Source organism: Agelaius tricolor, unplaced genomic scaffold, assembly GCF_023055355.1.
Source record: "Agelaius tricolor isolate 1412-34295 unplaced genomic scaffold, bAgeTri1.0.p SCAF_1, whole genome shotgun sequence".
NCBI classification, from domain to species: domain Eukaryota; kingdom Metazoa; phylum Chordata; class Aves; order Passeriformes; family Icteridae; genus Agelaius; species Agelaius tricolor.
The window spans coordinates 111475992-111489206 of record NW_027269261.1 but is presented as its reverse complement, the minus strand read 5'-3'; the positions used below and the strand labels follow the sequence as shown (position 1 = coordinate 111489206).

The 13215-nt window shown below is 39.8% G+C and overlaps 1 protein-coding gene across 1 annotated transcript in view; it reads left to right on the top strand.

Annotated features, from left to right (window-relative positions):
• Positions 1 to 13215, top strand: part of PKHD1 (PKHD1 ciliary IPT domain containing fibrocystin/polyductin) — a 238727-nt gene that overhangs the window by 155003 nt on the left and 70509 nt on the right. Inside the window, exons 52-56 of the mRNA XM_071447449.1 lie at positions 5018 to 5131; positions 5755 to 5842; positions 8780 to 8934; positions 10748 to 10900; positions 11248 to 12126. Coding sequence (XP_071303550.1) covers positions 5018 to 5131; positions 5755 to 5842; positions 8780 to 8934; positions 10748 to 10900; positions 11248 to 12126 — 1389 coding nt within the window. The remainder of the gene's footprint in view (positions 1 to 5017; positions 5132 to 5754; positions 5843 to 8779; positions 8935 to 10747; positions 10901 to 11247; positions 12127 to 13215) is intronic.

The window sequence follows — 13215 nt, the reverse complement described above, 5'->3', positions numbered from 1 at the left end:
TGGCACACATTGATCTGTTGGACTCATCCTGAACTAAACTGCACTCAGCTGCTCTTTGCTGGCAGGCTGCTTTTGCTTTTTATAGTAGAGCTTGCCAAGTAATTATCCAGATAGGATTTCTCTTTTTATTTCAACTTGTCACATTCTCTCCTTCACATATCTCCTGATGGCTGCTTGTCAGTCATGTCACTCATTGGAGGCAAGAAGCCTGAGGTCATCATTAGCTCATGGCTTGATTGTCTGGAGAGGCAACCCCAGACAATTCTAATGCCCCTTAACTTGCTCGTGGTGAGAGCTCTAATGCATTTATTCCCCCTCTTTTCCAGGAAGAACCCCCATACTAATTTGTCAAAGGACAAATCAGTGTATTTCATTAAATGGCCATGTGTTAGCAGTAAATAAAGAGCAGTAATTAGAGCACCAGTGAGTTTCACCAATTTACTGTCTTTTCCAACTTCTCTAGCACCTCTGTCGTGTGGGTCCCATCTTTGGCTGTGGGCTGAGTCACACCCTGCAGTCACACACCATCTCTGCACAGCTGTCCAGCTTGTATGAAGAAGGGATTCTGCTGGCGTAACAAGATGTATTTTCATTCCGGATCACAGAAAAAAAGTGGTTTGAGAAGTTCATTGGACTGTTTGTATTCCCTTCAATGAACCCCTCAGCCTCTGCCTGTTTGGCTTTTACCCTTTCCAAGTCATTCAGTTTCTTTTAACTGATTGCTCCATGTAGGGAAGGGATTTGGTTCAAATGTTCAAGACATACAAATTTAGGTGTAATGTGGACATCAGCATATGAGCTGCTGTTCCAGTAAAGGTCTATCCAATATTTCCAGTGGAGCCCCTGAAGTCAGGGGGACTGGTTGATAAAGGTATCTAGAGAAAATCTACATTAAAAAACCTGAATGTAGGTATTTGATTATCACTCAAAATGTGGTTCAGTTGTCTAATTATAAGGATTTCCTATCTTTCTGGGCACCCTAAGATGTCTCCCCCTGCCTGCAACTTCTTCTTAAAAGTCCCACTTTTCAGTCATTTATCCTTGTCTGGTATCTGCAATCCAAAAGAGATTTGGAAGGCACTGGGACTCTCAGATCCCATCCTACGTGTCTCACCACTTATTCCTCATTCACCCCTACTTCTGGCTGTTGGTTTCTACTCCACAGCTGTGGTGATGTGGAGCTGAGGACTCCTGAAATCTTCTGTACATCTGGCAGAAAGAGGCAACCAAGTGAGGTCTCCTTGTTTGGCTGCTATTCCAGGCTGCTTTCCAGAGTGCAGCCTGAACACCTGAAGGAAGCTCCAGAAGAAAACCAACAGTAGGTGCTGTCCAGCTGTCCATAGATCATGAATAAAAGTTCCTCAGACTTTCTGGTGAAAATATGACACAGTTTTCAAAATAGCTGGGTACTTAGAGTCCAAGAAGTTTTGGATTCGGGAAACAGAGATAGAGGAGATGGTCCCAGCAAGATACACAGCAAAGTCTGTTTGCCAGGTGAAGGGCAGAGATCTAGCTCAGAGATTTCGTTGCTCTTATATGCAACAGCTGTTGCAGAGTGTTATGTTGTGAAAAAAAGAGAAGGCTAGAAGGGAGGAAACACCCACTATTCTAGGAAAGAATTGAATGGGTTTTGCTATGGCACAAAACCCCAAACAATACAGCAAAAATCTGTCAGGAGGAACATCTGGAACAGAACTGAAATATGAAAACAATGGAAAATGCTTTTAAAACTCAACAAACTAGATCCAGACCACAGTCCAGGATAAATGAAAATCTGCGTAGGAAAAACACATCTTTATTTCTGTTCTCCTGTTTATTCCCTCCTTTTTTTCTCATAGTAGGTTTTCTCCTCTCCAGGAGATAAACCTGAAACCATTGTGCTAACAGATCTGTGTTACAATCTCAACATTTGCATCTCACACTTCTTCAGGCCCAGAATCAGTGGTGAATTTATTAACACATCAGGTTGTTTATTAACACAGGATTTTCATAAATGATTGGGGTTTTTTTGCGCTGTGTAGTGCAATTGGAAGAACACATATTTGAGAGAGCCCCGCCTCTGTCTTTAGTGCCTCCTGACCTTTTCTGCACATCTCACCAGACATTTCCACCTTTTGGTAATTCCCAGGTTGCAAGTATCCTTTTTTCCTGGCTCTCTGCCAGCAGCATATTAATATTTCACTTTATGATCAATCAGGTTGCTCATCAAATTGCCAGGGCTTCCAGCTGGAAGAGGAGCATGAAAGGGGATCCATTTCCACTCGTCTCATGCAGGATGGGGAATTGGGCAGTTTGGTGTGGTCTTATGTAGGATTTGCTCACTACAGAAAAGTGGGACAAGAAATCTGTAGTTTTCACAATCAAAGTCCAAAGATGGACACTTAAAGCCCAGATCCTGCACTTATGTGTTGCAGAAATCATGATTCCTGTTGTTTGTGGCAAGTTGCTGTAGCCAACAAAATTACTTATTACAAGAGCTGTGATGTCATTGACTCTTATTTCATAACGTTCTGAAACTTACCCAGCTCTGGTGACTTGTGTGAATCAACTATTTTGGAGTCCCCTAATGAGTAAGGTGAAGTCGCTGCTGCTTCCATATCTTCATTTTCAGAGGCCATTCTGCTGGAATCTATTTAGACTTAGTGTGTATCTGAGACCTTACTCAGCTTTTCCCTTTGTTTTTCATTCTTCCCCATTCATTCCCAGAGAGATTCTTACTTTTTCAAGACCTCTTGCCTTATTATGTTCAATATTAAAGAATCACAGAATGGATAAAGTTGGAATGGATCACTGAAGGTCATCTTATCCAACCATCTTGCTTAAGCAGGGTCCCCTAGAGCATTCTTCACTTTTTTCCTAATTCTTCACTTCTAAATTCCTGCTGACTTTCCTAGAGCATCCTTGTAATTGTTCTCTCCAGTTGTGTCAGTTTATCTGCTTACTTTCAGCATCCTCACACAAGTTTGAGTCCCTAATAAAACATGGAATGCCACAGGGTTTGCAGGACCAGACCTGGCTGAGTCCATGTCCCCATTCCAGTCACTCAGGCTGTAAATTAGTGTGTGCCATGTTCCTGCAGCACTCGTGTAGTTTGTTAATCACAAAGGTTTGTGCTACTAAGCCAAGTGCCTTGGAGAAGCCAATTATATGATATCAAAGCTATTATCTTTATCAAATAGACCTGTAATCTCATTAGGAGACGATAACAAGGAAGTTTCACAGGACCTTTTTTTCCTATAAAAGCAGGTTGATTGGCATTAATTATATCATCCACCTTTAATGATTTATTAATTGTGTTCAGAGTTGGACATTCCATTTTTATTTATTTTTCCCCCAGAATCAGTGTCAAGTTGACAGGCCTGTAATTACCTGGGGCTCTTACTTTTATCTTTGTTTGAAATATTGGCACAATATTAGCTTTTTTCAAGGACTCTCAGACATCATGAGTGATCCCAAAATTATTGAAGAGTCCACCTTAATAGTCCAACGGGTTTCCTGTAAAACTCTCTGCTAGCACTTGGATTCAAGTTACTAAAATCCATTGATTTAAACTCATGGAACTGTTGATGGCAATAAGCAAGTATGAAGCCTATTTTTCTTCTAGATATTCTTAAAAGAAGCAGATTTTTTTTCTACTGATTGGTGACTACTGTGTTCTTTTGTGTCATTTACCAATTACAGTTTCCAGTCATTGAAGAATTTCTGTGAATATTATCTTCCCTTTTAAATTTTATTTTATTTTCCATTATAAATAGTTTTATTATGACCTTTGTTTCTCACTCTGACTGTATTTTTTATTTGTGTGGTTTTGGATTTATTTGAACAAAGGTATAATTTCTTAATATGTTGTGCATTTTTGGACTAAAATTTATGATTTTTAGCTAAATGTAGATGTAAATCTTTTAAAGGAGGGAGAACTTCCAGTTCATGCTATAGAATCCCCATTTCCAATCCTTTGTATGTGATTGTTAAGTCTGGATGCCTACTTAAAAATGGTTTTAAAACTGAGCTGGGAATTGGATATATGAGATGGTTTTAACTGACTTAACTATAATAGTAAATGCTTTGTAACCAGGAGTAAAAAACATGAGAAATTGTGAAAGCCTATTTGGAAACAACCTAATTCCTGCTTTTCCTCTATTCAAAACACAGTTATAGGAGTTTAAACAAGGAAATCAAACCTGGTTTGGGTGGACAATGGACACTGAAAAATAATTCCATCCATGTCCCCAGAGAATAGAAGTGTTCACTAGTGTGAGATAGATGGGGAACATGCAAGTCTTGTACTGTTTGCCTTTTACCTGAGAATTTAAATATCCTCAGTTATCCATCAGACACTGGTGGGGAACAATTAATTGTTTTATTGATTTCACTTAAATAAAAAAAGGCTCTTAGAGCAAAGCGTTTCTTTAGGATACAAAATCAGCTCTCTTTTCCAAACTAGTAATTTTTAAATATTAAAAGAACATGACAGGCCAGCTAATTTTGTACAGATACATATATATATATTTTAGTTCTACATCTGCTGCAGTTTTCTGTTGCATAATTGATTTAATCTCTAATTTTAAAGGAACGTTGAACTCCTTTACTGGACTCCGCATACATTTCTCCAGGGCAAAAACTGTCCTACTTTTTCCTCCTTAGTATCTGTTTAGTGCTGGGCCATTTTCCTCTGAAACTGTAAACTACCCCTGGTGAAAGAAATGAAGGCAAAGTTGGAATATAGTTTACTGTGCAGATTTATCACCAAAATCTCTCGGGCACTTTCTTTTTCCCTAATTTTTTTTTCCTCAATCTTTCCATTTTTCTCATCCTTGCTGTACTGTTACCTTTCAACTGGTGAAGGAGCAAAAAGGCAAAAACTGGTTGAGAAAGGAAATATTAATCCAACCATTTAGTTATTTCTTTAAAATCAGATTCACACATATTCCCCCCCTAGTTTCCCTCCCGTTTTCAGCATCACAGAAGACATGGGTGCTTTTGTGGTGGGTTTGATGCTGTTTTGTCTTTATTGCAGGTTCTTTGCAACATCCCCTAGAAAGGGATTTAAAGCTGCTGTTCCTTCTTCGGGCTTCTGAAGGGATTTACTGTGATCGTCTGGAGGATATAAATGTGCACCCAGGGAGTATTGGTATGAAACCTGAATTCCACTTTTCATAGGAAACTAATTTTTATTAATATCCAAATCTACCACTGTTGAGACTGTTACTATGTTCTACAGATAAACCTCAAACAAAGGTACACAAATTTTACAGCTAACATTTAATCTTCTGGGACATATCATCTCTATGAAAAGTTTCAGTATTTTGGATTTGTCCTCTGGTTTTGGATCCCTTTTCCAGAGGGGGAAAAAAAGTTCATAGTCCAGAAAGATTAATAATAGCCAAATAATTTTTTGTACCTTTCATTCCTGGAGTTTTTACCTAATTTTTCTACTTAGAATTTTTTTTTTTAATGGTAGATATCGTTGTCTGCAATTCCTTTAATTCTAATTTGTGTCAATGGGACTTCTGTGGTAAAATCCCCTCTCTTGCCTGTACATGCAATGGTCATTTTACTTTATTGAGGACTTATTTATCCTTCACTTTATATTTTGAGTGAAGTCTTTGTGCTGTTCTTACACTTCTCATAAAATATAGAAACATACTTTAATAAAGATTTCCATATATTTAGTCATTTCTTCAGTTCTTCTCAAGCCTCTTTTTCTTTAACCTTTGAAATCCTCCTTCTGTTCTTTCTTTTTTTTTTCCCCAGGAGTTTATGGACAGGTGCAAATTTATAGTGCTTATCCTAAGACGCCTTGGACACATCTGGGAACTGATGTTGCTCCTGGCAATGAAAGGTGGTATTTTGGCTAAATATGCTTTCAAATATTAAATTTTGGCTCCTGTTGCTATGGGTTGTATTTAATATTCCTGTGAGTTGCATTATTCTTTCCCTTTGTGATGGGCTCTGTTTGAATTCTGTTTAGATAGAAAAAAACAACCTAGGTAACAGAAAATTGCACCATGATGGGGAAGCTGATGATTTTTAAGGTCCCTTACAACAGAAATTAACTTTAATTCTAAAGAAATCAAAATTCCAAGGATGAATCAAGCTGAGAATTCCCTTCCTTCCTTCCTTCCTTCCTTCCTTCCTTCCTTCCTTCCTTCCTTCCTTCCTTCCTTCCTTCCTTCCTTCCTTCCTTCCTTCCTTCCTTCCTTCCTTCCTTCCTTCCGCCACTTCCTTCCGCCACTTCCTTCCGCCACTTCCTTCCGCCACTTCCTTCCGCCACTTCCTTCCGCCACTTCCTTCCTTCCTTCCGCCACTTCCTTCCTTCCTTCCGCCACTTCCTTCCTTCCACCACTTCCTTCCGCCACTTCCTTCCTTCCTTCCTTCCTTCCTTCCTTCCGCCACTTCCTTCCTTCCTTCCTTCCTTCCTTCCTTCCTTCCTTCCTTCCTTCCTTCCTTCCTTCCTTCCTTCCTTCCTTCCTTCCTTCCTTCCGCCACTTCCTTCCGCCACTTCCTTCCGCCACTTCCTTCCGCCACTTCCTTCCGCCACTTCCTTCCTTCCTTCCTTGTTTCCTTCCTTGTTTCCTTCCTTCCTTGTTTCCTTGTTTCCTTCCTTGTTTCCTTCCTTGTTTCCTTCCTTCCTTGTTTCCTTCCTTCCTTCCTTGTTTCCTTCCTTGTTTCCTTGTTTCCTTCCTTGTTTCCTTCCTTGTTTCCTTCCTTCCTTCCTTGTTTCTTTCCTTCTTTCCTTGTTTCTTTCCTACCTTCTTTCCTTCTTTCCTTCTTTCTTTCTTTCCTTCCTTCTTTCCTTCTTTCCTTCCTTGTTTCCTTCCTTGTTTCTGCCTTTCAGCCAGGCCTAACAAAGCCTCATTGGAAGAGTTCCCATCAGAGTAGACGTGTCAGCATTTAGGGAAATGATTGCAAAGATGAGCAGTGGAAGCACAAAGACCTCACCAGTAGAACTCATCTGTTGTGAGCTCTCTCAGAGCTGTGTGTTCAGTGCAGATTAATTGTTTAGGAATTGCTGTGTAGCTGATCCTGATCCAAACCCTGCAACTTTAGAATCACCCTCTGGAAATTCTTCTCCTTCCCTGACTGAGAAGGGAGATCAGAGTGAGCAGATTCTGAGTGAAGCATGCCAGTTAAACACTTGGATGAAATGGATCCAGGCTAGGTCTGGGTTACTGCCCAGATATTTTATGTGAAATATCATGAAGTGCTAAGATACAAGTGTTTGGAGTTAATGCATGCACATTAAATACAGCACAAAGAGTTGTTTCAGTTGTTAAAAGAAAGGGGAAAAAAAAAACCAAAAACCAACCAAAACCAATGCCCTATTTTTTATTAAAAATCTACCAAAAGCCAGCTAAGAGTTAATGTGGTTGGATACAGGAAATAGGTAAAGCAGTGCTGGAATATGAAAGCTGAAGGAAAATGAAAGCTAAAGGAAGTGGATTTTATTGAAGGAGAGGAGCTGCTCTATATCATTTTCCAGTATGAATCAGCTCATCAGTACAGGAAGGACTTTCCTGCCATTTCAGAAGAGATGCAGTGATTCCTAAAAAAAGAAAAAGTAAAAAAAAAAAAAAAAAAAAAAAAAAAAAAAAAAAAATTGTTGGATTTCTCTACTGAATATTCACAGGTATTGTATACTGTACATGCTCATCTGGAACCTACTCATCTTTGAAAAATATTGGGAAAAGAGACTCTGGAAAAACTTGACCACATCCGTTGAGGAATCTCCTTTCTCTCTGCCCTTCTGTCACTCTATCCTGCATGTGAAGCATTGTCTGAATTCACTCAGTGCCCTTTTTCCCCAATAATTCCCTGAGGAGTTTAGATCATCACCTGGCCAGCAGCAGTCACCCTGTCACAGGACAAGGTGTTTATCAAATAGAGATGAACATTGATCATTATGCATTTTGCTGTCACTAAGCACTTTTATTTTCCTTATGTGAAGCTAAAAATCCCCTGAACTTCTAATGCAACTTTGACTGTAAAAGGGGATCTTCAGTTCAAGATTAAAACAAATAAATGCAGGGCTCTGTGCAACGCTCAATAAAGTTTTAAGTGATGGTGCCTAGAGGATGTTGAGCTACTAAGGGCAGGATTCAGGTTCTAAACAGATGGTTTGGGCCCATTTGAGGTGTCTTTGGGCACTTTTGAGATGTTTTTGGGGTCCTTCCATGGCTGCACATTTGTCTCCAGGAGCACTTCAGGAGCCAGTCCTGTGTCCTGTCACATCTTCTGGCTGATGTTTTAGACACCCTGGGGTATCTCAGATGGCAAGAGGTGCTCTTGTTTAGGGAATCAAATCCTGCTCAGAGTGCCCAATCCAGAGAAGTGAATTGCTTTTCACCTACTACTGACTGCACCAACAAGCTCTGGTGGAAGCTTAGATGCCAAGTGCAGACAGCCCATGACCCTGCACATGGTTGTTGTCTAAATCCAAAGCTGACTTTCAGCTCTGCAGAATATTCCTGGCACCAAAAATGGTCTGATATGTCTTTTGGAGGCAGCTTGAGCTCTGAAATGCCGTGCTGGAACGGTATATGTTGTTAATCAATGGTGTGAAGTAGATGCTTCAGGATTAATTTCCTCCCACATATTTCAGACATCTGTTTTTGCAAAAAGCCCTAAAGGGGCTTTTCCTACAGCATAGCCTGTGGAGTTTTTTTCTTTTTTTTTTTCTTTTCAGATCTCCCTGAGCAAAACTGTTCGTTTTTAATGAAATTTGTGAGCCTAACTCTTGTAAGTGTAATGACATTAAGTTTATATCATGGTGTTACAGGATTTTTGTGGAGGATGAAGTAGATTGGGATCAAGGTGGGGATATTGTGATCAGCTCTTCCTCCTATGAAGCCCACCAAGCTGAAGTAGTTACACTTAAAGAAGTCCATGGCCATAATATAAGAATTCATCAACATCTTCTGCACAGACACATTGGTAAGGAATTTTTCTTTCCTTTTTTTGAGAGTTTTCTTCTGAAGTATTGACTTTCCATTTCATATCTCAACAGGATCAATTCTACTTCCTTCTGGTGTCTCCATTTCTTTCACCATATACTTTTTTAGCTTGCTGATTCTAACATGAATTTCTGTGAATATAATCAATTCACTGCTGAATTGTTTGGGAAAACTTTCTGGTGTTTCAAGTTGAGATGGTTCACAGACAGAGAAAGTAATTTTTCCTCTTTAAAGGAAAAAAGAAATGTAGGATTTTAGGCCCTTTCTACAATTTCTATGGTATGTCAAAACCCTGAAAAATAATTAAACCCCATCCTTTTGTTCAAATTCAAAAATAATCATATTCATAAAGTTTAAAATACAAAATTTTATCAATTCCATGGTATGAAAACAATGTATTTATAAATTAATATCTAAATAAACATAAAATCTGCTATTTTCTGTGTAGACTGCATGGGATCTATATTTTTGTGGAAAAGTGGATGCAGTGTTAATACATATTTACTTTTATTTCAGCCTATATAGTAAATTTATTACCATCTATTTAACAAAAGCAAAAGAATTTCATTAACAGGTCAAATTCTGAACCTTCAAACTAAGGATTTTTCTTGTGCACATCAATATTTTTTAAATTTGATCTTTATTCCAGCCAGTAGGCCCAGAAATTAGTGTAATGGATAAAAAGATCCAGAAATATCATGTTTTAAATGGTGAATGTTTAAATGTCTGAGCCAGTAATCAAAGCTTCTCTTGGAACTGAGCTCTGTTCTGCAATTATCCACAGTGTTAATTAACAGTAGCCTGCATGGCACGGTTTTTTATGACAATTGCATTTTTCAAACAAAATGTGCAGGTCAATGCATAGAACATCTCAACTTTATTTCCAGTAGTTTATGCATTTTAGGCCTTTCTTTTTAGCTGATGTAGATACAATTAATGTATCATGAGGGGAAATTGAGTAATGCAGCAGTTGTTAGATACAGCTGAAAAAAAAAAGTACTGATGGAAAAATTAATGGGGAAATACCAAGTTTCACCTTGGCAAATGTAGATACTTTCAGGAAATGTTCCCACATGAACCAGTCACTCTCAGCTCCCTGGATAATTAAAGCAGAAAAATACATGCAATACATACTTCTCACTTGTATTTTATCTGCCCCTAAAGCAGGTATATAAAATACACAAGAAATTGCACTTGAGATTTGCCTGTTGCTCTCTGCCATGCATAAAACCAGTCTGGATAACTAAATCACATCTGCACGTGTCTAAAATCACCTGAGATTAATCCAAGCTAGACAGCTGCATAAACTTGAGCAAAAGTCTCCTTCAGAAAGGCACTGAAAAAAATGTTTTAAAATCCTCTTAGAAAGCACACACAAGCAAGACTCTGTAGCAAAAAGGGTTTTGGCATTGACATTAGTCTGATCCTGAGGAAAATTCATGGAGATCAACTCTGCAGTGTGCTGAAGAGTAACTCCAGCACACAGAGCTTGGAAAAAATGAAGTGTGAACCTGTTCATTGCTTTGGCACCTGCACACCTCAGGGGAAAGGTTTAGCACCTTCTTGTTCTAAAAAACAAGATGTCTTGGTAAAATATAAGCACACAGTGAATATTTGATGGGCAGGTGGCCTTTCTGGTTTTGTGTCGACGCACGCAGATTGTGCTGGGGGTGAAACACACCTGAATGTCAGTGCAGATTCTGCAGAGGAGCTGTCAGGATTTGTGTCCCTCAAAGCACTGGCTAATAGCTATGATAGACACTTATCACATTTGCTTTCTTGAAACTCCCCAGGGCGTCCCCATGACACAGGAGATGGAAGAACCATCCCTTTGGCCACGGAGGTTGGGCTCCTCACACGGAACGTGCAGATCCAGTCGGATGTGGCTTGTGCTGGGAGGATGCTGGTGGGACACTTCACAGACTCCACTGGGATGGAGTTTGAAGGTAGCTGAGATTCACCTGTCCTCAGCAAGAACACTGGTTTTGCCCAAGAAAGAGGTGCAGCAACATGTGAATCCATTCACATGAAAGTCAGAACAAACTGACTGTCAGCAAGTACGAAACATGAGCGCCACTAAAAACTCATAAATATGGAAGATATTTTAGGAAGGGGTGCTGTGTGCTTTGTAAGGTTTTACTGTGTGTTTGTATATATTTATTAACAAATACCCATCACAACAATACACTGACAAAGTACCTGCTGTTATACATCTGACTGTTGTTAACGTGGTTGTCCTTACCTGTTCTTATGTAATACAAATGTTCATTTCACTCAATTTCTCTCATTGCAGGTGCTCTTCAACTCTTAAATGTTCAATTTTTTAATTTTGGGCCTCCTCAGCTTTCTGCCATTGAATTCAGGAATGTATCCCAGGGGTCCTCAGTGGTGTCATCCAGCATTAGTGGCAGCTGTGGAGCTGGCATTAAAGCAGTCGAGAGCAGTGGGATCCTGTTGCATGATAATGTGGTGTTCAACACCACTGGACCTGGCATCGATTTGGAAGGGAAAAATCACTCTCTCATCAGGAGCCTTGTTATTCTGAGCAGGCAGCCAGCAGGTTCATTAAACTGGGTTGCTGGCATCAAGGTGAACCTGGCCACCAGTGTCTCCCTTCATGGCAATGCTGTGGCAGGATCCGAGAGGATTGGCTTCCATGTCAGGGGCCAGGAGTGCTCACTAGCTGGAGAATGTTGCAGTGGAAATGTGGCCCATTCGAGTCTCCACGGCGTTCACCTGTACCAGGAAGATGGACATCAGACCTGCACTAGAATCACAGGTTTTCTATCCTTTAAGAATTATGACTATGGTGTCATGCTCCACCTTGGAGGCAGCGTTATTGTGGAAAATGTGGTGCTGGTGGACAACACTGTGGGACTCCTGGCAATGGTGCACTGTGCCTACACTGAGCAATGCTACACAGGGAAAAAATTCATAGAACTTAAAAACTCCATCATTGTTGCAACAAGCTCAACTTTTGACTGCCTCAGAGACAGGATCCAGCCTCACTCAGCTGATCCAACAGCCCAGGACCGACCCCCACGTTACCCTCTAAGAGGCCATGTTGGGATTTTATGGCCCACGTTTAGCACCGCTCCCAGCCAAAGGCCAGAGCATCCCTGGCACAAAACTGGGCATTGTCCAAAAGCCCTGGGAATCATGAAGCTGAAAGGTTGGTCTTCTGCCTCCACTGGCCAGACTGTTCTGTCACTGCTTTTCTTTACTCATTTCATTTTTTCCAAATGAGGTTTTAGCCTCCCACAGATGGACTGTTGGAGAAATCAGAGTCTCAGTGAAATTGATAGCACAATTCTTCTACAACTTGATACAGTTTAATTAAGAAAAACATATTATTTGATATTTTTTGCTTCCTGAATCTACTGCAGGATAATTGTTGCCCCTAGAAGCTGTGGCTGCCCCATGCCTGGAGATATTCAGGGTTGGGTTGGATGGGGCTTGAATCAGCCTGGGATGGTGGAAGATGTCCCTGCCCATAGCAGAGGAGTGGAATGAGATGATATTTAAGGTCCTTTCCAATTCAAACCATTCTTGGATTCTGTGATTCCATGATAATAATGTCTCATGCTAACTCATAGATTCTACCTCACACATACCTTCCTTCTGTGTTACTTTTCCAATTGATTCATCTCTCTGACCCACAGCTGCTTCTACCTAAATAAAGATACCAAATCTGAGAAATGAATATCACACTTTGGATAGAATTGTCACAGAACATAAGAACTACAACTCACAGAAGCAGTTATGACCTTTATTGGTATAAGAGCTTGCACTTGAGGAATAGAAGTCTGTTAGGTATCTTGGATCTTTGTTTCAAATGAATTTTTCAGTCCCCAGAGCAATATTTGAATATAGCAGAGCCCTGATAGCTGATTGCAATGGTGGGATCTAAATACCTGATTGCTTTTCATGTCTTTACTCCTCACTGCTCTTTACTTTTGCAAGAAAATTCATTATCCCCTTTTTACTGAGGAGTAAGAGAGATCGAAGAAGACAAATAGACTTGCACAGAGTCTCACAAAAAATTCATGGCACAATATGGATTTTGGAGCTGCATAAGAGTTGAGTGACAGAGCCAAGTATGTGTCATCACACCCTGCTTGTTTTATATTAATCTCTGGCAAGTAGAAAAATCATCCAAGGCAGGTTGTTATTTAACTGGTTCTTACTCATTCAAATGAAAACATATTACATATTCTTTCTTTTTGTTTTCTCTCTCAGTTTCTGCAATATCATTTCCTAT